This window comes from Gopherus evgoodei, chromosome 7, assembly GCF_007399415.2.
Source record: "Gopherus evgoodei ecotype Sinaloan lineage chromosome 7, rGopEvg1_v1.p, whole genome shotgun sequence".
Classification (NCBI taxonomy): domain Eukaryota; kingdom Metazoa; phylum Chordata; order Testudines; family Testudinidae; genus Gopherus; species Gopherus evgoodei.
Genome location: NC_044328.1, coordinates 9,370,236 through 9,397,435, shown reverse-complemented (window position 1 = coordinate 9,397,435; position 27,200 = coordinate 9,370,236). Strand labels below are relative to the sequence as shown.

Sequence of the window (27,200 nt, the reverse complement as noted above, 5' to 3'; positions counted from 1 at the left end):
GCGTGTTTTATTTTCAATTAACAACAAAATAAAAGATGAAATAGAATAAAACACACCAACAGCAGTCACAAACCATCCATCCAGGTTTGTTCTCTCTATCTTTAGGTCCCTTTAAAATAGCTCATGCAGTTCTCCCCTCAACTCGAAGATCTGTCTGATATAGGGTTGCCAATTTTGGTTGGATGTATTCTGGAGGTTTCATCCCATGACATAATCTTTAATTAAAGATTAGTTTTTAATTCCTGGAGACTCCAGGACAATCCTGGAGCGTTAGCAACCCTAGTCTGGTATCACATGTTTTTATACCCATGTGACCATGGTTTTCAGGATCAAAGACAAACCCCAGGGCAGACCTGAGTAGGACACAAAAGTCCAGGAAGTTTATCAAGGCAATTCCCTACACTGCCCTTGGGCCTGGGTTTTCTGCAACAGTCTTGTTAGGCCCCGTAAGCCCGTCCCAGACAGCCCAACAGTCCTCCTCATAATAAGTCAAAGAAACAGTCCCCAAACCAAACTCAATAGTCCTGTGCCAGGCCTACCTTCCTTCAGAGGGCTCTGGCACCCATATGTCTGAGATCAAAGACTGCTTTGCTCTCTGGGTTGAGTCTGTGCTGCATTCCTCCTAGCTCTGCTCAGGAGACAGCACCAGGGCGAGGAGCAACACAGTCCAGTGAACAGGAGTCAGAAGACCTCGCTTCTATTTGCAGCTCTACCACTGACCTGCTGGGTGATTTGGGCAAGTCACATCACCTCTTAGCATTTCTGTTTCCATCCCACACTTTGTCTGTCCTGTCTTTTTGACTGGAAACTCTTCAAGGTAGGGTCTGACTCTTGCCATGTGTACATGCAGTGCCTAGATCTTAGTAGAGGCCTCTCAGTTCTAGCATAGAACAACAGCACTACCAGTCCCAACTGTTCAAAAATTATGAGTCAGGACCCAAAAGCAGGGCTGCCCAGAGGATTCAGGGGGGTGGGGCAAAGTGGGGGAGTTGCGGTGCTTGTACTCACCTGGCGGTGGTCCAGGTCTTCGGTGGCATTTTGGCAGCAGGGGGCCCTTCAGTTGCTCCGCATCTTTGGCAGCACTGAAGGGCCCCCCGCCACCGAAATGCAGCCGAAGACCTGAAGCAACTGAAAGGCCCCCCCGCTGCTCAAGACCCAGGCCAGGGCTTGCGGGGCATTTTGGCAGCAAGGGGCCCTTCAGTTGCTCCGCGTCTTCGGCAGCACTGAAGGCCCCCCCGCTGCCGAAATGCCGCCAAAGACCTGGAGCGACTGAAGGGCCCCCCGCCACCAAAGACCCAGGCCAGAGCTCGCGGGGCATTTTGGCAGCAAGGGGCCCTTCAGTCGCTCCGTGTCTTTGGCAGCACTGAAGGGCCCCCCACCGCCGAAATGCCAGCCAAAGACCTGGACAGCCACTGGGCCAGGGCTCGCAGGGCCCCTGTGGGGGCCAGGGCAAATTGTCCCACTAGCCCCACGGGCAGCCCTGCCCAAACGCCATGATATTAACTTAAAAAAAATGAGACTGTTTTCAAATACATTTAGGGATATTTTTATTTGCCTTGTGGATTTTGATCCTGGCAACATAATTCCAAGCTTTTCTTCATAGCCAAGAAGATGTGACACTTAAATAAAAGCTGAAATTCTCATGCAATCTCATGATTCCAGCAGCTGAGGCTTGCAGAAAATAATAACTCATAAAATAAGACTCATAATAAACTCACAAGATGTGGAAAATGATATAAATGATATAAATAATAAAGGACAATCCTAAAGTGAGGTGCCCTGTCCCAGAATGAATCTCTCTACTTGCAGTAATATGACCACTGATGCTTTTTACCATACTTGATTTCTCTTTAGAGACAAGATGTGAAACTTAAATTTAGTTTCAACTCACTAGAGAAGGCCAGGTATTTTTGCACATTTCACAAACAGAAGGTGAATAGCTCAGTCCAAGTGGGCATCTAGAAAGGAGAAGACTCAAAGAAGTTAGTGACAAAAAAAAAAAAAAAAAAAAAAAAAAAAAAGCACTTTTTCCCATTCAGTTCTAGTATAAAAAATTGTTAATGCTTTGTGTTAGAGCTGTAATGAATAATGGATTTTTTGGTTCACTGATCATTCAAAAACATTTAAAACAAAATTTGTTTTGGGCCTAAACGTTTTGTTTTGACCACCGAAAAACCTTTTAATTTTATTAAAAAGCAAGGGACGTTTTTAAAGCAAAGTATTGTTTCAAATAAAAAAAACAAAACAAAACCTGATTTTTTTTTCTGATCTGCATTTAGATTTTTTTTTTTAAACCAAATTCAGTGAAACTTGCATGTATTTTGGAAATGTTTCAGGGTCACCAAATCTTACATTTTTTGCTGAAAAAAAAAAAAAAACTGTTGAAAATTTTTGCCTAGCTGCAGGGTTCAATTTCTCTCCCCCCCATCCACACAAAGTGTTTCCTCTTCTCTTTGTACACAGTGGAATTTGGACATCCCTGGAAAGCTTTGGAGAAAAACAGCACATTATAGTGGACATTCTGGAGTGGAGTCTATTAATACCAAAGCTAAATGTTTTCCTAAGATTGTATATTGAGGGTCTACTAATGATTATTTTGGCTGTTAGCCAAGTGTTTTAATCACTGATTCTGATTAACTGAACATTATTGTACAGTGGTGTGGTGCAATATATGATGTTACATGCCAAATTCTTTTAGGCTCAGCTGCCTATTACAGTATATACTAAACCCTATAGTGATCATCGGCTCTCAATGCTCACTGCATCATATTGTTTTTCTGATCTGAAAACAAGGCCTAGTTCCTGCTGGTATGGTTCATATTGGTAAATCCTAGACAAGACAATGTGGCACTAATGCTTGGTCCTGCACTCCTCTGATAACGCAAACATTTTCCAGCAAGGTTCTGGAACTATGATACAGTTACATCCAGGCATTTGGCTGCTTATCATGCTGTAGAGGTCTTTATCCTTAAAAAACACACCATCTTGCAAAGCAAGCATTAAAAGGCAATATGGAGACTACCCACGTTAATTACAAAGCCAAGATTAGACTAATAAAATTCTGCCTTTAAGTTAAAAAAAGAGGAGTGCTCTTTAAACAGCCAACTCTGTTTTATACCCTCATCCTTGCTAATCCCATTATAATTACTCTCCTCAGGATGCACCCAATGCTGTTAGTTGCAAAGCATGACAAACACTCACAAACGGCAGGAATTTACACCTCTCCTCCACCAACTGCCCAGCAAGGCATCTGTGCAATTCTATAGAATGCTGCCAAATCTGAGCAAAGATGAACAACTGACATTCATTAACAAACCATTCTGTCACCTCTAGACAACTTTACTGCCTCAATGAGGTCCCAAGTGACAGTGGCCAAGATTTTCTAAAACAGCTAGTGATTTTGGGTGCCTGATCGGGGAAGAGCCTTTAAAGAGACCTGATTTTCAGACAGTGCTGAGCCCCTGCCCTCTGCAAATCAGGCTCCTTTAAGGTGGCACCTAGAATCACTAGTTGCTTCTGAAAATCTTGGGTGATGAGCTCTGTGGAGTGGCTGCCAATTTGGGCAAGGAAACCGCCACTAGCTTGGTACAACCAGCAGTCTCTTTGAAAGGAGCCTAGGACTGGAAGAGGCATGTTGCCTCTCAGAACTGAAACACATTACTATTGGTGATCTGTGGAGAGGCTCGAACAGCACCTGTGTGTATCATAACTGATTCAATTCAATGCTATTAGTCACTTTCTGGAGCATGCTTACTCAGCCGTACTGAAAAAGCCCAAACATTGCAAAATTTTCTACAAAACCCACAACACTTATCAGCTTATCGCCCTGTATTCTCACAGTATTCTCACACACAGTATTTCTAGTTAGAGTCTCATTTTCTTAAAAATATTATCAAATGGATCCTGGTGTTTTATGCATAGACATATAGAAAACACACACTACACATGCCAGAAGCAAAGCGCACACAACGCAAACATAATTTCAGACTTTTAAAATATTACTTTAAAATCAATTTAAACAGCAAGGACTTGCTCTATAATAGATATGTGACTGCTGATGAAAGAATAAAGGATGCTATCAGCCAATAATTTGGGTGTATTCATATTTTCAAATATATTTCCTGTTTTGTAAATTACAGGTAAGGAATATGCAGAGTATCACAGTTACATAATGACCTTGTATTAAGAGGTAATGTCTATAATATACACAAACATGTGGATAAAAAAAGTGTGCAATTCTCTAAATTACAACGCTAAAACAACAACTTTGAAAGCCAAGATGTTGTTAATGCTCATTAATATGAGACTCAAGATTTATCCCTTCTTTTATGAAACCATATTTGGTCATCTTCAATTGGGGGATGAAAAAAAATCACAATTGTTTGATCAAAATAACTACAAATGCAGCAGCTGGGAATGTCTGTTTACACCAGCGGTTCTCAAACTGTGGGTCGCAATCCTGTTTTAATGGGGTCACCAGGGCTGGCGTTAGACTTGCTGGAACCCGGGGCCAAAGCCCAAGCCCCATCACCTGGGGCCAAAGCCTGAGGGCTTTAGCGCTGTGTGGTGGGGCTCAGGTTACAGGCCCCCTGCCTGGGGCTGATGCTGTGGGGCTTTGGCTTTGACGCATACCTCTCTTTCCCCCTCCGCATGGTGCATGACGCTCGGGCTTGGGCTTTGGCTTTATTCCCGCCTGCCTGCGGCGACAGTGCTTGGGCAGGCTCAGGCGTCAGTCCCTCCCCTAGGATCGTGTAGTAATTTTTATTGTCAGAAGGGAGTTGCAGTGTAATGAAGTTTGAGAACCCCTGGTTTACATATAGGGTTTTATATCACAAGAAAAGCATGTGCTCTTAATCCAATGCCTCTTCACACTGTCAGAAATATTTAGGTAGCCATCAAATATCTACTGTACCATTTGGCTGCAGAGGGCATGCATCTGGAACAGATGAAGCAGTGCATGTAATCTAATCTTGTGGCTATAAGCCATCCCAGAAGAAAAAAAAGGTTACCAATTAAGAGAAAAGCACCATAAATATAGCAAATGTGTGGTTGAAAAACAGCATTGTAAAATCAGGAGACTATTTTGGAAAGGGGAAAAAATAAAAAAGGAGCTGTAACATGTAGTCCTTATGTCTGTTTCTACTTGTTCAGTATCAAACTCTGGGGTAGAACTTATCAAACAAAGCCACACAAGTTACAACTACAGAACTATCTTCAATAATAATGCATTACATATTACACACACCCTGTAAAAGTAAGGCACTGGCAAAGCACATTACATACTTCTGTACTGCTCAGGAGAACCTCCAAGTAGTGTTGTTAATTTGGAACACAAAAATGACTCTCCATACACTACCACCATTTCCATGCACTGCCTACACTACACCCACTCCCTGCATGTATCTCAACTAAATCTGATTTTAAAAAAAAATATATACCATTAAGGAATTTTGATTGAAAATCATCCAGTCAGGAACGGCTTTTAATTCAGTTTGATGTGCGGCTTACCATCATGAAAAACAAATAACTAATCTCTGAGTGCAGATTTATAGCCTTTCCCAGCAAAAGTATGACCAGGCTGGATTCTGATGTGTTTTTAGGCCACGTAAAGTGGCAACTCCAAAGAGCAGAATTTTCAGCTGACTGTATGATAGAAAGGAAGCATGATCTAGTGGAAAGGGGCCTGTGTTTTCAATTCCCAGCTATGCCACAGACTGCTTATGGGACCTTGGGTAAGTCATTTAGCCTTTGTGTGCCTCAGTCTCCCATCTGTAAAGTGCAGCTAATACACATTTTCCTCACAACAATGTTGTGAAGTTTAATCCATTAATGTCTGTCAGATGCTCAGACAGTACAGTGATGGTGGCCACATATAAAGCACCAAGAGAGAGATGCATGGTTTGAAGTGTTAATTATTTAATTCAGTATTCACATGCCAGGTTAATAACCAGCACTGGGTGTGCATGAGTTTTAACAGATCAAATCCAATTAACACTATAAAACACACACACACAACTATACCAACCTCTGAAAAACCTCTTCTTGCAGGCTGTACTTAGATGGAATTTATACTGAAGTCGAAGGGATAAGTCTGGACTGCACGATCAGGCTAATTTTGCTGATCCAGCAACCATAAGTATTTACAGAGCTTTTCTTCTTTAAACTACCAGTCTTCCCTGCATTAATGCCAACCCCTCTTGTCCAAAAAATAATGAGTCATCCCCATCTCAAATCATCAGATTGGCTTAGAGAGTCGCATGGTTTTTAAAAATAATAAATGTGGGGATCTTTTTAGTTTCCTTCTGGGTTTTGAATTTTTAAGTTACATTTGAGTCATGTGTTTATGCTTTTCTCTGAAGCCATGAGAGCAAGAAATTTTTTTTTATTTTTTTTTTTAAATATGAACAGAGTTTCTCACTTAAGAATGCTTGAGTCCAGGCACTGGATCTTTAAAAAAGCAGCAAATATCAGACTTAAGATAAATATGAGAGACTTGGCAACACTGACATTATCTTCATTTTAAATCCTTGAATTGTTTTAACAAATGCTCTTTATTTTATTCTTTAAAAACTGGAAAATCCAATCTGGCTACCCAGAATGACTTAGGGAAGAGTCACTAGGCAGCACTTCTGGATAGCACATTCTAAACACCAATGACTCTGGTGTGGAAGGTTTATGGAAATCCACTGCTTCTGCTTTGTGCATTTTCAGAAAGCTTGCTGCTTTAGCAAGTGCTGATTATTCACAACCCTGCTCAGCCCACACCTTAAGCCCTCCTACGCCCACAATACTAAGTTTTACCACAGATCACTGGGAAAAAACTTTCCATCAACAAAACCCCAACTTGAGTGTGTGACTCAAGAGGACCTTATCAAGGCTTTGTGAAACCACAGCAAATAGAGGCTGCCCTCCCTCCTGAAATCTCTTTGCCAAAATGTATCCCCATATGTGCTTTATCCAACAAACATCAAGCCTGTAAGCTGCTTTTCCAAGCCAAGAAAAGTTTAGAAAGGGTCACGGTGGAGAGCACAGTCACTGCACATTTCCTAAGAGGGTCATATTACCAAGAATATCCTACAGGGACAAAGTGTTCTTCTGATCTGGATTCCTACTTCTTCAGGCATCAAGTGAGGCATGGGGAGAGGAAGGGGCAGGGGGTGGATGTTGTGTTTTGTGAAACATCTTCAGTGTCTAAATGAACATTCACACTCATCCTTCAAAAGGTAATTAAATTTGCTCAATATTCAGGCCTTTCCTCTTAAGGTACAAAAGACATACGGAGGTTGATTTTTATCCTGATAACCAGCAATGCTAAAGCCATTCTCTCACTGAACCATTGTGCAAACTTTAAAATACAGCTCAATCCAGAGCCTCCCTTTCTCCATCTAGTTTACAGGATCTGCAAGTGCTACAAAGGCAGCCTGCTGAGACTCTGGAAAGTAAAGGACAGTTTTGCATCACTCAGCTGTGACCCCACCAATTGACAGAGAGGCAAATGATTACTTTGGAAAGGGAGTTCCACCTGACCCTCCCACAGCTGGAAAGCAATGATGCATGGACTGGAGTAGGGAGATTGAAGTAAGGAGGGGTGGGGGAGAGGAGATTTTCACTGCCTTATGCTAGATGCAGCTTTTTTTATGAAGAGAAAAATCCCTGCCCTTAAAAGCTCACAACCTAAACAGATGAGGCAGACAAAGCTTTGTGGGGAAGGGGTATGAGACACAAGCAAACTGAACACTGGGATGGTTTGTGAACATCACATTAGCGCCAGGATTTTAAATTTTCTGGGTGGGATTTTACTGGGATGGAATTAGCTAAAGAGAGACTAAGGAAAAGAGGGGACACTGGAGTTGGGAGCTAGATAGAGTGAAGCTGAAGTGAAGAAACTGAGTTGGAGCAAACACCCAATCAGTACAGAGGAAAAAACATCCAGAGAAGAAACTGGAAAAAGCAGTTGGACACTGATGATGTCATCAGTGTCTGAAGGTCCCTCTCCAGTTGCTCCCATTCATGATCACATAGACCAACTCCCCCTCCCATCTGTGCTTGTACAATGTCCCCAGGGGAAGAGCAGAAATTGGTTACATCAAAGTATTTTGTGTATTTTTAGCTTCTTTTAATGCAATTTAACAGCTGGAAGCAAAGGATAGCCAGCACCATGTGACCGGCCAGCTCTCTACAAACCACCAGCAAGTTTTCTGCAGGCCACCAGTAGCTTACTGATGTACAATAAACCTAGCACAATGGGGCCCCTGGGCCTCAAGGTGCTACTGAAACAGTGGGAAATAATTATATTTTCTGAGATCGTTTTAGATTGTGGAAAAGCAGGGAAGCAGAAGTGCCATCACTAAAGACATTTAAAACCAGACTGGACAAAGCACAAGTAAATATTCTGCAGGGAGCAAGTCTGAGTTAGCAAGAGAAAGCACTAGAAGACCCAAGAGACCAGATAGCCTTTTTTCAAATGAACTATATTAATTTCCTACCTTTTCTTCTTCAGACTCACTCCTGCCTGAAATTCAGAGACTCGGCACTCCCCACATAGGAACTGGCTAGTAACCACACTCACTATTGAGCCAAACCCCAGTGTATTATGCAGAGCAAAGGATTCAATGCGCTGAGTATTTAAGCGGCGTGGGAATGTCTCTCCTGGGAGGAGGTAGTGCAGAATGTACCATCCATCAGCCTCCCAAGTGCCATGTTGCTGGGAGAGCCAAGCAATCTCCGTACCACAACATATCTGTATTTGCGAGTGCGGGGAAGGGAAAGTAAATACAATTATGCAACAAAGGAGAGGTCTGGCTGCCTAGAGAGCCTCAAAGAGCACTGCTCTAGGGCCTTGATAGAGCTGAAAAACATAGTGGTTGCTTAGTTACAGCTGTTCCAAGTTCTGAGGAACTTACAAATTCCCCTTGTGGAGACATATTAGCTTCCAAAGCGCCTCCTGTTGTCTTCTCCCATTCCTACCTCTCAGCCCATAGCTGAACATCTACCTAAACTCCCCCTACACCTTTAGAAACTTAAATCAGACCTGGCTTAGTCCTTAGAGATATCAGTACTCTTCTTCTCCAACCAGCCAGTCAGGTTGGCACAGACTTCTGCTCTTCTTCACCCCCACAAAACACTGGTCCCATTCCCCTTCATAATTAGCACACCCCCTTCCTTACACCAACAGTGTCGTCTCCCAACATGGCCACATCCCACCAACTCACAGATTGGGGATGGGAAGGCAGTAAGGTAAGACATGTAGATCTGGGTTCCATCCCCAGCTTCTGCCACTGAGTCACAGTGTAATGTTGGGACCTTTTCTGCCTCACTTTCCCCTGATCGGTATCCATTTTCTGGGAGGTAACAATCTCTACCTTTGTAAAATGCTATGAGACCTACAGATGAAAAAAAGTACTATATACATAAATTATACAAGAAAAACATTCAATACTTCACTGGACAGAGGCTTAAATCAATGGTTTTCAACCTTTCCAGAGTACTGTACCCCTTTCAGGAGTCTGAAACCCAAACCCTGCCACCCAGGGCTGAGGCCAGAGCCCCACTGCCTGGGGCTGAAGCATGTTAGCTTTGTAGGGCCCCTGTGGCATGGGGCCCCAGACAATTGCTCTGCTTGACACCCCCTAATGCTGGCCCTGCACTTGCAAACCCCCCCTCCCCAAAACCCATCCCATGACCCCCAGGTTGAGCAAGTCTAATCTAGATGAGTGGATGTAACCCTTAGAACAGAGGTGACCAAACTACGGCCTGTGGGCCACATCCAGCCAGGCAGCGCGGCTGCAGTCTTGCTGCTTTGAGCAGCATGATAAGGGGGGGAAGGAAGTGGGGGTGTTGGATAAGAGTAGGCGGCGGTTGGATGGGGCAGAGGTTCGGGGGGGGCAGTCAGGGGATGGGTAACAGTGGGAGATGGATAGGTGTGGGAGTCCCAGGGGGCCTGTCAGGGGGAGGGGGTGTGGACAGTGGTTGAGGCAGTCAGGGAACAGGGAAGGTTGGATAGGGGGTGGGGTCCCGTTAAGGCACTTAGGGGCAGGGGCAGTCAGGGGAAAGGGGTGGATAGGGAGCGGGAGCCAGGCTGTTTGGGAAGGCACAGCCTTCCCTACCCGGCCTTCCATACAATTTTGGAACCCTAAGGTGGCCGTCAGGCCAAACAGTTTGCCCACCCCTGCCCTAGAAGATCTCTGTGTACCCCCAGGGGCATGCATACCCTGGTCGAGAACCACTGGCTTAAATTAAGGCATATTCCCATTAGGAAGAATTGTGCAGTTAAAAAGAACAGCAGAAAAGGGTATTCCTGAACATACAGGTCACGACTACTTTAAATGTAAGCACATCAGAATACAAGCCACTCTCTTTCCCTTTTTACGCCCCCCTCCCCCGACCAATGTTCTCTCTCATGTCATGTCCTTCCTTGCCTATGCTAGTTTGTAAGCTCCTTGGGGCAGGAATCACGCCTGCGGTCTGAGAAGGATAGGCATAACTACAGTGCTGTATAAATAACAGGCATGTAGTTTTCAGAAGTACTTATGTGATTTAGAAGCATAAATCCCTGTGAAAGTCAAAAGTCAGTGGAATGCGTACTCCTGAGGGTGCTTCTACATTGCAAGAAAAGAGGCACAGCAGCACGTCTCTGAGCCCAGTCGACTGACTTGGGCTTGCAGGGCTCATGCTACAAGGTTAAAAGCAGCAAGGTAGATGTTCTTGCCTGGGCTCTGAAACCCAGGGAGAGAGGAGGATCTCAGAGCCTGGGTGCAAACCCGAGCGATAACTTTTACAGCGCTGTTTTCAGCCCTCTAGCATGAGCCCTGCAAGCCTGGGTCATAGCCAAGTGGTTTTTGATTCTGGTTTTTTTTGCAGTGTAGATGTATCCTAAGTGACTTAGGTGCTTTGAAATGCCCACCCTATATCAATAATAGGTCTAAAACACACAGACAGTAGGTTCTACTTGACTTTACATTAATATCTAGATTCAATGCAAATGTTTTATTACTTACAATTATAGTACGTAACATAGCAACTTATAAGAAAATGCATTTATCAGAAGTAGAACATGTGTTAACCCAAAGATACAATTCACAGCAGCTATTTCTAGGAAGGCAACACTGTATTTCAAGCTTCTATCCTGTTTCCATTGGTGATTTTAGCATGTTTGCTATCTAACTTTACTTCTATTGATTTATCAGTCCAAGTGTCCTGCCACAGGGTTGCATTACACAGTCAGTTATGAGTTGGTATAAACCCCCCACCTCCGGAAAAGCGTGTATGCTAAAGCTAGTCTCGCAACTTTCCCCGTTCACCACAGTCCCCCTCTCAAGAAGCTAGGTCCTCAGCCTAGATTCCTGGGCAGAGTAACAGCAAAGTCATCTGATGCCTGCAAGAGCATTTTTTTAAATTAATGCATGCTGTTTTATGTATTTTCTCTCAAAGATAAATAATTAACAGGTGAAGAACAATCTTATTTATAATCAATCATAGTGAATTTCAGGCAGCGTAAACTACTTGATACAGGCCACGCTTGAAAGGCTGCCACAAATATTTTAAACTCAACACACATTGGAAGAGACACATGGGTCTATGCACAACACTGGGATCCAGGATGTCCCGAGTTTTACCCAGGCTCTGAAACTAACACCGTCCATAGGTTTGGGCAACTCTCACAACATCTGTGCCTTAGCTTCCCTTCTGCAAAAAAGAGACAATACCAAACTCCCAGGGGCATCATGAGGATTTATTAAGTGCTTTGAAGATAAAGAGCACTGGGTAAGTGATAATACATGTTTCTGGACAAATAAAATCTCAGACAGACAGTTACAGAGCCATCAGCCTTCCCTATCACACTCTGCTGAACGCCAGGTGGGGATGTGGCACTGGTATAGGTATGGCCTGTGTTATCGGATAGTTGCCCTTGCTAATGCTGTAGGTGGTCTCCTCAGCACAAAAGGATGGGAGGAGAATTCCTGACCCCTAACTGCACATTGCCCATTTAATTGTTTTACTGTTGTTGCATGTGCTGTTTGGGAGTCAACCCGCAACGTCTGTTTGCCCACAGCTGTGCAAACCGCTTTTGTGCAAGAAAGAGTTGCAGGTAGTGATATGGAGACACAAAGATCAGGGAAGGACAGAGCTATTCACAGCCAAACAACCTCAACTAGACTAAAATAATGTTAAGGGGAGGTTACTTCTCTCCCCCGCACTATTCCAAGAATCTCAGTTACAGGGACAGTTTGCTTAGATACCGCAGCTCATGGGATGCATAAACCACCCAAATTTTTGGCCCCCTAATAAGAGGACGAGCTCAGCTCTAGCATCTAGACCCAGAGGCTTTATACTTGTTCTCAGCCAGGAAAAGAAGCGGTGTCCACTCATGGCCAAGAACAGCTAAAATGGGCACATAGGATGGAGGACTGCTCAGGAAGCACGAAGGTGGGGGAGTCTTTGGGTCAACTGTAGCCCTGTGGCCCCTGGTAGTGAAGGAGGAAAGGGGACTCAGGGGACAGACAGAGACGCAGGAGGAACATAAGAACTGTCATACTGCGTCAGATTAGTGGTCCATCTAGCCCACTATCCTGTCTCTGACAGTGGGCAGTAACAGAGATTTAGGCAGAGTGTGCAGAACAGGGTAGTTGGAGTGATCCACCCTGTCTTCTCCTCACAGTGGGGGTTTAGGATTGCCCCAAGAAATGGGCTGCATCCCTGACCATCTTGGGTAACAGCCATAGATGGACTGATTCTCCATGAACGTATTCAGTTCTTTTCTGAATCCAGCAACACTGAGTCCTGTGGCACCTTAAAGACTAACAGAATCCAGTTATCCTTTGGACCATCCACAACATCCCATGGCAAGGAGTTCCACAGGTTAGCTGAATGCGTGGAAAAAACTACTTCCTCTTGTTTGTATTAAACCTGCTCCCTATTCATTTCACTGGGTGACCCTGGTGTTTGTATTGTGGGATTGGTTTAACACTTCTGTATTCACTTTTTCTAAACCATTTATGATGTATCGATCTCCCTCATATCCACTTCTACCCCCTTAGCCATCTCTTTTCTAAGCTAACCCTAATCTTTTTAGTCTCTCCTCGTACAAGAAGAGAACGAGAAGGAAAATAATGAGGAAAGGAGAATGTTTTAAAGAGGGAGGAGGAGTGGTGGTGGTGAGAGGTATGTAACAAAGAGAAAAGGAAAGGGTTCAGTTATGGTAAGCGTGCTAGCCTGGGACATGAGAGCTCAACCTCTGGTCCACCACAGACTTCCTGTGCAACCTCGATTTAGTTACTTAGGGGCTGGTCTACACTGGAAAATTAGATCAACACAGCCACATCACTCACAGATGTGAGAAATCTACACCCAAGATATATAATTAAGCTGACCTAAGTCCCCATGTAGACAGCACTAGGTCAACAGAAGAATTGTTCCACTGACCTAGCTACCATCTCTTGGGGAGGTAGATTTACTACTGCGACAAAGAACCCACAGTTGCACCGCTGCAGCTGTAGCATTTTAAGTATAGACATAGCCTAAGTGTCTCTGTGCTCCTGTTCTCCATCTGTACAATGGGGATAATAGCACTGCCTATATCACAGGGGTGTGGTGAAGATCAATTGAAAAATTGTGAGGTGCTCAGACATTATGGTGATGGAAGCCATATAGGCACTTCAGATAGAATAAAACAAAAAGGAGAGAAAACTTTCTTGCCTACATTTTCTTATTCCAAATTAAATCCCCTTGTTATCACATACATGTGGGGTAGCTGCATTAGGGATATTACAATTCCCCTTGGCATTTTTGTTCTGCGCTGCTCTTATTATAAACAGTGGCAGGCAATCCTAACTCCTGTCAGAGCATACAAAGCCCTTAAAGTTGTAGTTAACTGGTAGCCCATTTCAGAAATTATGTTCATTACTTCATCTTCTCTGAGGCAGGAGTTCCCGTGTGGTTTTTAGCTAGTGCCGCTTATGGACCCATGAGTAATATTATTCACTTGAACAAGGCAAGTCATTGCATCAGAATCTCTGACTCTCAACACTTCAACAAACAGCACTTCAAGCTATATAGAGGAAAAAGCCTGGGAAGCCTCTGGAGACGGATTTGGGAGAGCCTGAAGAGACGCCTGTCTTCCTGTATTATTTCTGTGCTTGCAAAACTACACTTGGAAAGCAGATTGCTCATCTGTGTATCTAGGGACATACTTCCCTAGTGTAATGCTATCAAGTTCTGTGAGGGTTCACCATCGATGAATTTGGCCTTGGTCTTCATTTTTAGGCCCATCCATAGATGTAACAAAGACAGGAGTCATCCTAAAATAAAGTCTTAGCAACATGCTGAAATGGAAACTTGAAGATTCAAGTTTCGGCAGAGATTCAAGATTCTTGATCCAGAGCTGGCTGTGGTGCATTCCAGGTTAGATACCATCTAGGTACAGATTATGTCTTCCATTTTTCTCTACACAGCTCCCAGGCCTTTCCTGGGCCCCTTAAGACAATGAACAAACTGCAAGCCACCATTTCATACTTCTATTGACTGCAGCAGAAATATCTAGAGTGCTTTCAATGCAAGAAGTCAATCCATAGGAGGTTCGTGCTTTATAACTGCAGGTTTCCTCCAAACGTGTGGGCTCACTTCTGGGACGCAAAAGAGGAATGAATATATTTTCTACACCAATTCCTCACAGGAGCACTAAGGAAGTGGTGGTAACTTTTCTTTCTACATATTTGCCTTGACTTGATAGTCTGGGCTCGGTATCTCTGAATGGTGACCTGAAGCAATCTAAGCCAGGTCTCTACAGTTACTGTTTTGGAAGACTAATCACAAAGATTCCATCTAGGATTTGGGAGAACTGTAACCATAGGAAGGTGCTCTAGGTTACATCTCTAGCTCCCAAGATCTGTGTATTATTCAGTAAGGAGATGGAAGCAGCTGTGCAAGAGCTCAGGAAAGAAGAGCCAAAATGAGGAATCTCCTAGTCAATAGCTTTATTTGCTCCTTGTCCTTGATGATTATAATAAACTCCTGAAAGGTTCCCGAGAGAGCGAGCTCGCTCATGTTTTTGCTTACTTTTAACTTTTAAAGCATCAGTGACATCAAATCTCACCTTCCCCATTTTTAATGGAAGTCTCTTTGGAGGATCAGAGAACAGGTGCAGAACCTTTCAGAAGGCCTCAATTTAAAGGGGTGGGGTTACTGAATGTTTCACCAAAATGTATTTTCTTCCCCGTTTGTCAGATGTTTATTTTTGCTACCAGCTATTTAACTCAAAGTATGGTTAATAATTCCTTCCCCATTCACTCTCTCAGTTTTACTCTCTGGGTATTTGTTGTACCTAGGGCTGCTGACTAGAATCGCAGCTAACTCATACAATTAACTCAAAAAAATTAATTGCGATAAAAAAAATTAATTTGTAGAACACAAAAATTAATTATTAAGGTTTTCTTTATATAGCACTTTTATCCAACATGCTTTACAATAGTTAGCTAATGGTACAAACAACATTTGGAAAGATCATTAAGTGGTCCGCTGACACCCTCAGCTACTTTCAAGTGGTCCGTGAAAAAAAAAAAAAGGTTGAGAACCAATGCTCTATGCAGATGAGGACACAGATGTTCCAACAGATAATGACAACACCATGTTGGTTTACCAAAATTGCCACTTTACAAAAAAGCAAGGAAGTCATCTCACAGCCATGAAATCGTTCGTTTATACCACAGCAACCACATCCTTCCAATAACTCGAGAGACTAGAATGTTTAAAAAGTAGAATGTCAGTTACACCTGCTGTCTTTATAACATTAGACTTACTACTAAGCAAATCTAGTTTATTTTTTACATTTAAGTCTGAGAAACAGAGAACGTACTTTCACAACTGGATCCTAATAAACTTCAAAGCTCAACAGTCAGCTTTTCAACAGTTTTTTATTCTGCAAATGACCAGTCTTTCCTCAGGGGCCAGAATTTTAGGGGAAAAAATAAAGGAACTAAAATGTGCTGCTAAAACAACCACCTATGCGTTCTTATTTCTTTAAAGGGGATGCTTCTTTTGACATCAACATGCTTTCACTGGGAATCTCTTCACACTTCCATTGCACAGCCTTTTGGAAGTGGACTAGTTATTTTAAACATCTTCACTATTTGACAGCCTGGGGGCCAATTCCTGAACTCTTTACTCTGGTTCTAATTCAGGAAAACATCTCCAATCAAAAAAGCACTTAAACATATATTTGTGTCCCACTGAAATCAAAATGCTTGGTATTGTGCATATTCTATAGTATTTCCTGACTCAAGACCTCGTACATTTGGAATTTAGGATTTGATTATGTATTATTAATTTCTTGAACTCCAATTAAGCTACAGCACTCGACCCAAGGTTTAAGAATCTGAAGTGCCTTCCAAAATCTGAGAGGGATGAGGTGTGGAGCATGCTTTCAGAAGTCTTAAAAGAGCAACACTCCAATGCAGAAACTACAGAACCCGAACAACCAAGAAAAGAAAATCCACCTTCTGCTGGTGGCATCTGACTCAGATGATGAAAATGAACATGCATCGGTCCGCTCTACTTTGGATCGTTATTGAGCAGAACCCGTCTTCCGCATGGACGCATGTCTTCTGGAATGGTGGTTGAAGCATGAAGGGACATATAGCTATTTAGCACATCTGGCATATAAATATCTTGCGATGCCTGCTACGGCAGTGACATGAGAACGGTTGGTCTCACTTTCAGGCGACATTGTAAACAAGAAGTTGGCAGCATTGGCTGAAGTAGGACTGAATGGACTTGTAGGTTGTAAAGTTTTACATTAAAAAATAAAACAATGCAGTTATTTTTGTACATAATTATACATCTGTAAGTTCAACTTTCATTATAAAGACACTGCACTACAGTACTTGTATTAGGTGAACTGAAATATACTATTTCTTTTGTTTTTTACAATGCATATATTTGTAATAAAAATAAACATAACGAGCACTGTACACTTTGTATTCTGTGTTGTAATTGAAATATTTGAAAATGTAGAAAACATTCGAAAATGTATTTAAATAAATGGTATTCTATTATTGTTTAATGGCACAAATAATTTTTTTCATCGCTTGACAGCCCTACATATAGTTAAAGACAGGGATTCTTTAAGTTTCCTAGCCACCAAAGACCCAGATATATTACAGAAGCCCAAAACAACTATACCAGGGGTCAGCAACCTTTCAAAAGTGGTGTGCCGAGTCTTCATTTATTCATTCTGATTTAAGGTTTCCCATGCCAGTAATATATTTTAACATTTTTAGAAGGTTGCCTTCTATAAGTCTATAATATGTAACTAAACTATTGTTGTATGTAAAGTAAATAAGGTTTCTTATAATGTTTAAGAAGCTTCATTTAAAAATAAATTAAAATACAGAGCCCCTCCAGACCGGTGGCCAGGACCCGGGCAGCGTGAGTGCCAATGAAAATCAGCTTGCGTGCCGCCTTCACGTGCCATAGGTTGCCTACCCCTGAACTATACCATAAGATTACCATTGCTGCATGCTCTCTACAGCTTTTAAACCTTACCACTGAATAATCTGAGGGTAAGATGTACTCTTCTATTGGCTGAACCTTGCTGCAGATAAAAAACAGTAACTGGTTTCCACTTTATATGCAAGATATGACTCATCTCAAAGGGAAACAAAAATACTCACTTATTAAATAAAAATGCACAAACACAAATATTTCCAACATGAGTATTAAAGACAGGTAAGTACAAATTAACTTTAATCTTTCATAAATAAAAAACCACCATCACCCCGACAAACTTCAGCACAATCACTTTACGTAAGAAACCAAATCAAAGAACATTAGGAAGGTAAAGATCGCTTGAGCATCAGTGTTATTTACTTGGGTACCAAATCCACAGCCTCCTTTTCAAATCTCTGTGGTATTTTTGGACCATTCACCCTTCCAGAATAAAGTAATGTACATTCCTAGCTCAAATATTTTCATTATGCTTTTAACATTCAAATGCTTTCAGACATAAAAGAGAAACAAGACTATAATCCAGATGTAGTTTAATTTCCTCTGCCCTGCAAAAATTGAGCTAGAGAAACACAGTGTATTTAAATGCAAGGATTAGTAAATGTTCTCTTTTTTCAGCCAGTACTCCTGTCTGCACTTGAAAGCAACTCTGTTTAATTGCTGAATAGGTTAAAGTAAAATTTAACCATGTGCTAGACAGACTGCTGTTAGGAGGGTGGAGGGGAGAGAACCTGAGTAAGGGACCTAATAGTGGACAATTTTGAAAATTATAGTGTGTATCAATAATGGGAGAGAATACTGAGATTCAAAAGGAATAATCTGTAATAACAGAAAAAAATAGCAACTGTCAGCAACAAAGCTATTAGTACCAGGGCATTTACCTTTGCCATAGCTAAGTCTGGAGGTAGTGACAGACAAACTTAGGGTACGTCTACACTACGGGATTATTCCGATTTTACATAAACGGGTTTTATAAAACAGATTGTATAAAGTCGAGTGCACGCGGCCACACTAAGCACATTAATTCGGCGATGTGCATCCATGATCCGAGGCTAGCATCGATTTCCGGAGTGTTGCACTGTGGGTAGTTATTCCGTAGCTATCTCATAGTTCCTGCAGTCTCCCCCGCCCCTTAGAATTCTGGGTTGAGAGCCCAGTGGCTGATGGGGCAAAAATCATTGCCGCGGGTGGTTCTGGGTAAATGTCGTCACTCATTCCTTCCTCCGGGAAAGCAACGGCAGACAATCATTTCGTGCCCTTTTTCCCTGGATTGCCCTGGCAGATGCCATAGCACGGCAACCATGGAGCCCATTCAGCCTTTTTTTTTTTTTTAAAAACAGTCACCGTATGTGTACTGGATGCTGCGGACAGAGGTGATACTCCAGCGCTACACAGCAGCATTCATTTGCTTTTGCATGATAGCAGAGACGGTTACCACTTGTTTTGTACCGTCTGCTGTCAGTGTAATTTGGCAATGAGATGACGGTTATCTGTCGTTCTGTACTGTCTGCTGCTATCACGGGTGCCCCTGGCTGAGATTGGCCGGGGGCGCAAAGGCAAAACTGGGAATGACTCCGAGTCAATCCCTCCTTTATGGTTTCTAAAAATAGAGTCAGTCCTGCCTAGAATATGGGGCAAGTGTACTAGAGAACCAGTGTATCAGAGAGCACAGCTGCTCCTTGTCAGACCCTGCAGAAATGATGAGCTATATGCCATTCATGGGGGGTGCCTCTGCAACAACCCCACCCATTGCTTCCCTCCTCCCCCAACCTTCCTGGGCTACCGTGGCAGTGTCCCCCAACATTTGTGTCATGAAGTTATAAAGAATGCAGGAATAAGAAACAGTGACTTGTTAGTGAGATAAAATGAGGAGGAGGCAGCCTCCCGCTCGCTGCTATGACAGTCCAGGCAGGACATTAAGCGGTGCGGGAGAGAGGAGCCCAGCATGCCGTTGCTATGATAGTCCAGGCAGTATAGAATCTTTTCTTTACACAGGAAAGGGAGGGGGCTGATGGAGCTCAGCCCCCAGTTGCTATGATGAGGATGGTTACCAGCCATTCTGTCCCATCTACCGGGAATGACCAGGAATCATTCCTATTTTTACCCAGGCGACCCTGAGGCCAGCCAGGGGTATTCAGCAGTTATCAAGCATGGGCTGATGGTGACAACGGATAGCAGTCATATTGTACCGTCTGCCACCGGGGAGGGGAGAATAGCGGATACTGCTCTTCACTGCTGCAGCATCGCGTCTACCACCAGCATTCAGTAGACATAGGGTGACATTGAAAGAAGTCAAGAAACGATTTCTTTCCCTTTTCTTTCACGTGTGTGTGTGTGGGGGGGGGGGGGGGGGTAAATTGACGAGCTATTCCCTGAACGACCTCGGACAATGTGTTTGACCCTACAGGCATTGGGAGTTCAGCGAAGAATGCAAATACTTTTCGGAGACTGCTGGGGACTGTGGGATAGCTGGAGCCTTCAGTACCCTCTCCCTCCCTCCCTCCATGAGCATCCATTTGAGTCTCTGGCTTCCCGTTACGCTTGTCACGCAGCACTGTGTAGCCTGGAGATTTTTTTTTTTCAAACGCTTTGGCATTTCGTCTTCTGTAACGGAGCTTTGACAGAACAGATTTGTTTCCCCATACAGCTATCAGATTCAGTATCTCCTGTACGGTCCATGCTGGAGCTCTTTTTGGATTTGGGACTGCATCGCCACCTGTGCTGATCAGAGCTCCACGGTGGGCAAACAGGAAATGAAAATCAAAATTTCGCAGGGCTTTTCCTGTTTACCTGGCCACTGCATCCGAGTTGAGATCGCTGTCCAGAGGGGTCACAGTGGTGCACTGTGGGATACCGCCCGGAGGCCAATATCATCCATTTGCAGCCACACTAACCTTAATCTGATATGGTAATACCGATTTTAGCCTTACTCCTCTCGTTGGGGAGGAGTACAGAAACCAATTTAAAGAGCCCTTTATATCGCTATAAAGGGCCTTGTAGTGTGGATGGGTACAGCGTTAAATCGGTTTAACGCTGCTAAAATCGGTTTAAACGCGTAGTGTAGACCAAGCCTCTGACACAGCAAATAGAATGTGATGAAAATCTACACTGGAAGTGAGCCTCTTCTCTCAGAAAACATTGCTTTGGAGCCCAGAAATATATATTTCCAGGATGAAACTCATTGTCCTATTCCCAGTAATATATACTGGGATGCAATGACAGCTGCTAATTAGTTTTTCTATATCTGTAGCTATCTAAAGGATACCCAGTTATATGTATGTCACTGAATAAAAACACTACCTGAATGAGAAACTAGAAGCCCCTAAATAAATAGGCACCAGTTTTCATTCCCCGTGACAATTTACATGCCACTAATATTTAAAATAGGTGTTCTTGATCCATGTGTCCTTTAACTTGCCCATCACAGAATCTTCCACCATAGATTACAACAGTATTAAAAAGTGGCCTATTGCTAGCTCAGTGTCAGCTTCCAGGAGAATAGGCTCTCTCATGAGTTCAGAAGGTTCTCACAGGAACTGAAAATACCACAAACAGGAGACGTAAAAGCACCGCAGACATGAGAAACAAAGCACCGCAGACATGAGACATACAAAGCATGGTGGCAGCTACATATAGAAGGGCCTGCTCAGAGTTTGCTTATGTGCACTAGTCCACAAGGCCATTCTTCAGTGGTTCTCTCTCTAAAAGAAGAAAACCATGCGGCTTGCAGTTTCTAACATGAGCAGCCCTGATCTGCACTGACTAGGGAAACAGTTGAAACACTATTAGTAGGTTTTCAGAAAAGACTGATTTTATTATGGTGGTAGCTTTCATCCTAGGGGAGATGGGGAATACGGAGTGTAACTATGGACACAGCAGAACGGGGGTGATAAAGATCATGCCCTACAAAGGTGGAATAGTGGGCAATAAGGAAGGTTTGAGTGAAATCACAGGAAACCAGCGTGTGATTTACAGAAGAAAATTAATTCTGCAGATAGAGAGGGGAAGGAAACAAGGGCAGTATGTACTGTGAGGTGGCCCTACAAGGGACCCAAGAAGGTGGGGGGATGTCATCTCTATAGGTCTGGTTGTGACACAAACTTGGGCTGGAGTTTCCTAGATTAACCACACCTCACCCCCATGCCCTCCTCCATGAACTGACGGGATGATAAAGCAACAAGAACTCGTCTGTACACTCAAAGTAACCTACCACGTGGGTTTTTCCACAGGACAGGAGCAGCTAGCCTAGAAGACACTCTCTGCTCCAACTGACAAAAAACCAAGATTAATTTATAATAAAAAACCCCGACACAACCTTAACTATAGCATCCTGACTGCAATGCTATAATCTGATCTGCGTGTGAACTAACTCCCATCGTCTCAATAGTATTTATCTTACGTTAACTCCTGTTACAAAAGGGTTGAGTCATATAGCAGAGCTAGCCAAGAAATAAAACTGCAGGGCTTGCTAAAACTCTGACTCAAGGATAAACAAGCTCTGTCCTAAAACAGGTTATGAGAGCGACACTCCACAGGAGCATTGTTAGCCAGACTTCAGATCCACTAAACAATGGCGTTTTCTTTATGCTGTAGAGAGTATTACAGTCCTGCCAGGAAAGTGGTGAGGGGAGAAGCAAACCACTGCCCTTCAGTTCATGATAACACGTATTAACCAGTGCCTGAGAAACCAGATACCTTAGCAACCTCATGTAGGGACAATGACCCAATCAGATTTCAGTGTCAGGAGAAGAGGAACAGTATTTACTCTGCATACAGATTAGTTGCAAAACTGGGTCACTTCTTGCCTTTTTTTTTTTTTTGCGGGGGGGGGGGGCAGGGGAGGCGGGGGAAGGCTTCTTTTTCAAATCTTTTAGAGTCTTTGCCTGGACTTTAAACCTACCTGGTGCAGGGTAAAAATCTCCAGCTGTCTGAGCTGATGAAATCATACCTGCATGTGTAATGTTAAAGCATGTTACATTGACTGGGCTTTGTATTTCTTAGAATTCAGCTCATTAGCTACTTACCGGTTCTTCTCCAGTTCGTTGTGTGTAGACCTGGAAGACAAACAAAAATTTGGATTAGCTCCCTTCAACCTCCCAGCACAGTAATCCAACTGCTGCAAGACAAACATTTCCAACAGTACAACTCAGCATACAGTCAACCATTTGTATATATTAGAATATTCAGCCATAATTCTCCACTCTCTCTTGCTGTGAGACACACTTCCCATGCTAGGTCTATATTTACTTGCTGTTCTCAGATGCATTACTGTAAATTTACATGAGATATTTAAAAACATCCAAAACCCAGAATTGAGACAATGATGAGAGCAGAGGACTGGGAGTCAGGAGCCCTGGGCTCTATTCCTGGCTTTGCCACTGACTCCATGTGTGATCACAGTTGAGTCACTTAACCTCTCTGTACATCAGTTTGCCCATCTGTCAAATGGGAATATTGATACAACCTACCACACAGGGCTATTATAAGACTTCATTCATGTTCCTAAAATATTTTGAGATCTTCAGATGCATGTTGCTCTGTAATGCAACGTTGGACAAATCATCCAAAGGGTCACTAGTAATATCTTTCCCACTTGCTGCCAGAGCCGAAAATTTGCCCAGCATGTGGGTATATGAATGTGGGACGTACATACAGGGATAGGGGTAGAGGAATGCTTCCTCTACCATGCTTGCAAGCACTACGGGATTGAAGCAGTGCATGCGGGATTCAAATATAGTTCCCTAGCTCACCTCCAGCATCTCTCACAACTGGGGATACTAGCATCCTCACAAGACTCACAGTAGAGCAGCTGTACCCTAAAAAGGTACTTAACATCATACTTACATCACTAAAAACATCTGAAAATGTGTGTTCTTGTCTTTATACCTGTATACCATTAAGCACACCACTGCTATTCAAACAATAACTCACAACTGGAAAATTAAAGTGTGTAGAAACAATGTGAATAGACAAAGTTAGGTGATGTGTACACTTGAGACCTTACAGAGGCACAGCTGTACTGATGCAGCTGTGCTGCTGCAAGATCTCTCGTGTAGCCATAGAGATCTCCCGTTGATATAATTAAACCATCTCCAATGAGCGGCAATAACTAGGTCAGTGGGAGAAGCTCTCCTGCTGACATAGCACTGTGCAAACTACCACTTATGCCGGTGAAACTTATGTTGCTCACGGGGGTGTTTTTTTCACGGCCTTACATATTAGTGTCTTTTCATAAGTGTTTATGATCTGCAGTGTTATTAACAGCCCACGTAATTTTATTTTAAAATATACAAATTTTAATCTAACGTGTCCCTTTAATGTAAGGTCATCTTAAAATAGGAATAAATGAGCCAAGAGCTTAATAAAAAGGATCTATTTTCTGTAATTTGGCATCACATTTCTTCCGGAGCTCTGAGAAGATTATCCTCTATCTCCCATCTGGAGAATCCTGACAACAATTCTCCAGTTAGGGAACTGAATGAAGGTTCACAGCTCCACAGGAAACCCTCTAGTAATTAGGTGCTTCCCAAAAAAGGAGGGAAAAAAGTGCTGAGTGGGTATTAGGAGTTCAATAAAGACCATAACTAAACCTGTAGACATTTGAGAAATAAAACAATTTTACAGAAACAAGCCCTGAAGATTAAAGCTTAATTAGCCACGGTTCAGAGCCTATAAATAGATGGACAAAATCTTTAAGACATGTCAGTGGAATGTGTCTGATTTGGTATTGGACACTGGTCTCTCAGGGTGTATCTGCATTTCAATCTGGAGGTGTAAATTCCAGTTTGAGGAGATACACCTGCACTAACCTGACGAGCACATACCCACTTGCACTGGTGCAGCTACACTCTACTTTTAGCAGGCTGGCTTGTTCAGTGCTCCAAGGCTGGAGCACTCACAGAGAAAATTAGCAGGTGCTTAGCACCCACCAGCAGCCAGCTCCCCTGCCGCCTCCCCACTGGCAGCCCCCGACCACCTCCTTCCCATCCCTCCCAGCACCTCCTGCGTACTGCAAAACAACTGTTCGGCGGTGTGCAGGAGGCACTGGGAAGGAGGGAGAGGAGCAGGGACAGGGCACGCTTGGGGGAAGGGGCAAAAAGAGGCAGGGAAGAGGCAAACTGGGGTGGAGTGGGGGTGAGGCCTTGGGGGAAGGGGTGGAGTACAGGTGGGAAGAGGCAGAGCAGGGGTGGGTGCTTAGGGGAGAGGTGAAGTGAGGGTGAGGCCTTGGGGGAAGGGGTGGAGTACAGGTGGGAAGAGGCAGAGCAGGGGTGGGTGCTTAGGGGAGGGGTGAAGTGAGGGTGGAGTATGGGGCGGAGCGGGGGTTGAGTACCTCTGGGGGAAAATTAGAAGCCAGCACCTTGGCCGCCAGCTCAAAGTGCAGACGTACCTTTAAAGGCACAGTATACTAAACAGACTCCTGAAGCTAGACAAGCTCCCGCAGTAACTGTTTTAATTTCCCCATCATGCAAAGCCCTAAAAAGGGGTCACCCTCAAAGTGAAAGACAAGAAGCAACTTTTTATTCTCCTGGTTAAATGATCAACTAATGCTGGATGTTGAGTGTACATTTTTAATTTTATTTTTACATACATCTTCTGACAGCTGATAAACCTAAACACTAAGGATCAAGTTTCAAAATGTGACCTTCACTTGGCCATGTGTGACTGTAGATAGGCAAGTCACCTGCATGCGTACGGTTAGTGGAAGTCTAAGTGCCCGTACTACTTAAACTTCTGCCATGGAGGGGGTCTCTGCGCCAGCCCAATGTAGGCTGGCTTAGAGAGCAGCACTATTTAGGACAAACAAGGAGCTGACAGGTTCATAATTACGTGGATACAGTGGCCCTAGCAGCTTCTGTAACTGACACAAAGGGCATAAGTCTGCCAATTACTTTATAGACTAGCGCAACTGCACTGCAGCCCTGTGCCCTGGCCCCAGGTAAAGGGGCTCTCACACCTTTTGAGTCCCCCTACTTCACCTACATGAAGCCTGATTACTTGTTGGGTGAGTGAGAGTGAAGTGGCTTGCACCCTTTTTTTTATGCAAGTGATAATTTAAACCAGCAAATCCCATCTGCTCATGCAACTAGACTGTAAATTCTATCATTTACACATCAAATGACAGTGCTCATTAACTATTTGCAAAAAACAACCTCCCAGAGACTGGGTCAAGGCCCCTTTAAAAGCTGACCCCAAATTCTTTGGAACGTGTTACAAGTTTTATTTACGTATGTTTCTGCCAGGAGACTTTGCAGTCTTCCTGGCTATTCCATTAACAGTTATAAAGCCAAAGATATGCAATGAATTGAATTCCTATATTATACTGAGCCAATTATCAAGGCCAGCACAGAAAGAACAAAGTTTGGTTCACTGCTGTGAACAAAATTAAAACAGCAGGTTCCTGCGATTCCTCTCACACAGGAAATTCTTTATTACCTATCTTCTTTCCAATGAACAACACAATTCTGAGAGGTCACGGTCTTTTCATCAAGTTAGGAAATTTATGCTGTGACTTTTAACCACATCACCTGCAAAAACTTTCCCAGCACAAATGAATTCGAACAAAAGCAGCTCAGCAAACATATATGGATCTTGCCAAGTTGTTACCTGTGCTATTAGCACCAGCTACATTTAAGCTAACTACAAACATTTTTCAAAAGTCTGATATCCTCATTATCATTTAGACTCACTTGCATTTTTATATTTACTTAAACTGGACAATAAAAATAGAAAAGGCAGTTTCGCTTCTCTTTATAGTCAGTTTCACTTTCTGTATCTGGCATGATTTTTCTATCTTTGGGTTGCAATCATTACAAAGATTTATTTGGATTTAAGTAAGACACCACTGCCATTGAAATGGAAAAAATAAAAATTCATGACCATGTCTGTTAATATTAACTTTTCTAACAACTTTAAAAAAAAATCAACCACAAAATATTCAGTCTAAACTGACTGCTTTTACTTAAAGCAAACAAACAAAAAAAAACAAACTTAATTTCTCTTCTGATTAATATCAACCAGAATCTGGACATAAACCAGGCTATCGACTGCTTTTTAATCTGACAGTTAAATATTCAGAATTATAGAACAGCGTCAACTTTCTGATCCAATAACATGGGTACAAGAGATACCATCCACTGGAAAATCTGAACATTTTGTAAATTGTTGCAAGTAGTCCAAAAGTTACACCAATGAGATTAGCCATATTTCTCTTGAATTTTTGTTTTACTTCGTATATTTGGCAGTACTTTGGATACAGTCAGTTTCACTGCTGTTGATGGTCTGTTGCATTAGGATGATGCCTCCTGCATTAGGATATCACTCTCATGCACTGATCTGAGGGAGCTCACATTCATGCTGTCACCCAGGCTATGCCAGAGGGTGTTTACCAGTAGCTGAGCAAAGCTGAAACTGAAGAGGCAGGATCAGAAAGAGAAAGGGGAGGGCCCAAGCAAGGTTGCTATTGTTTTTCTCAGCCTGTCCTATATCTCCTGCTCAAAAAGACCTTTCTAAGCATTAGCAGGTGAGAAGAAAAAGCCCATTAAAATTTAAAAATCCAGGACATCCTATTCAAAGTGGGCTCAATCAGAAAGGTGATTTGTTTTATACATTAATCATTTATTGAAAAAAAATTGGCAGTGTGCCTTTAAATTTAATAAAGTGTCACATAAATGGAAGAACTGTTGTGATAATTGGGCTACAAA

The 27,200-nt window shown here is 42.9% G+C and overlaps 1 protein-coding gene across 3 annotated transcripts in view; it reads right to left on the bottom strand.

Moving 5' to 3' along the window:
• Positions 1-27,200, bottom strand: part of MXI1 (MAX interactor 1, dimerization protein) — an 85,024-nt gene that overhangs the window by 20,057 nt on the left and 37,767 nt on the right. For 2 of the 3 annotated variants that reach the window (XM_030568113.1, XM_030568112.1), the window contains exon 3: positions 22,524-22,553. In XM_030568113.1, the coding sequence (XP_030423973.1) occupies positions 22,524-22,553 (30 nt within the window). Of the gene's footprint in view, positions 1-22,399; positions 22,448-22,523; positions 22,554-27,200 lie in introns of all 3 variants that reach the window. The other variant, XM_030568111.1, reaches the window with a different exon arrangement.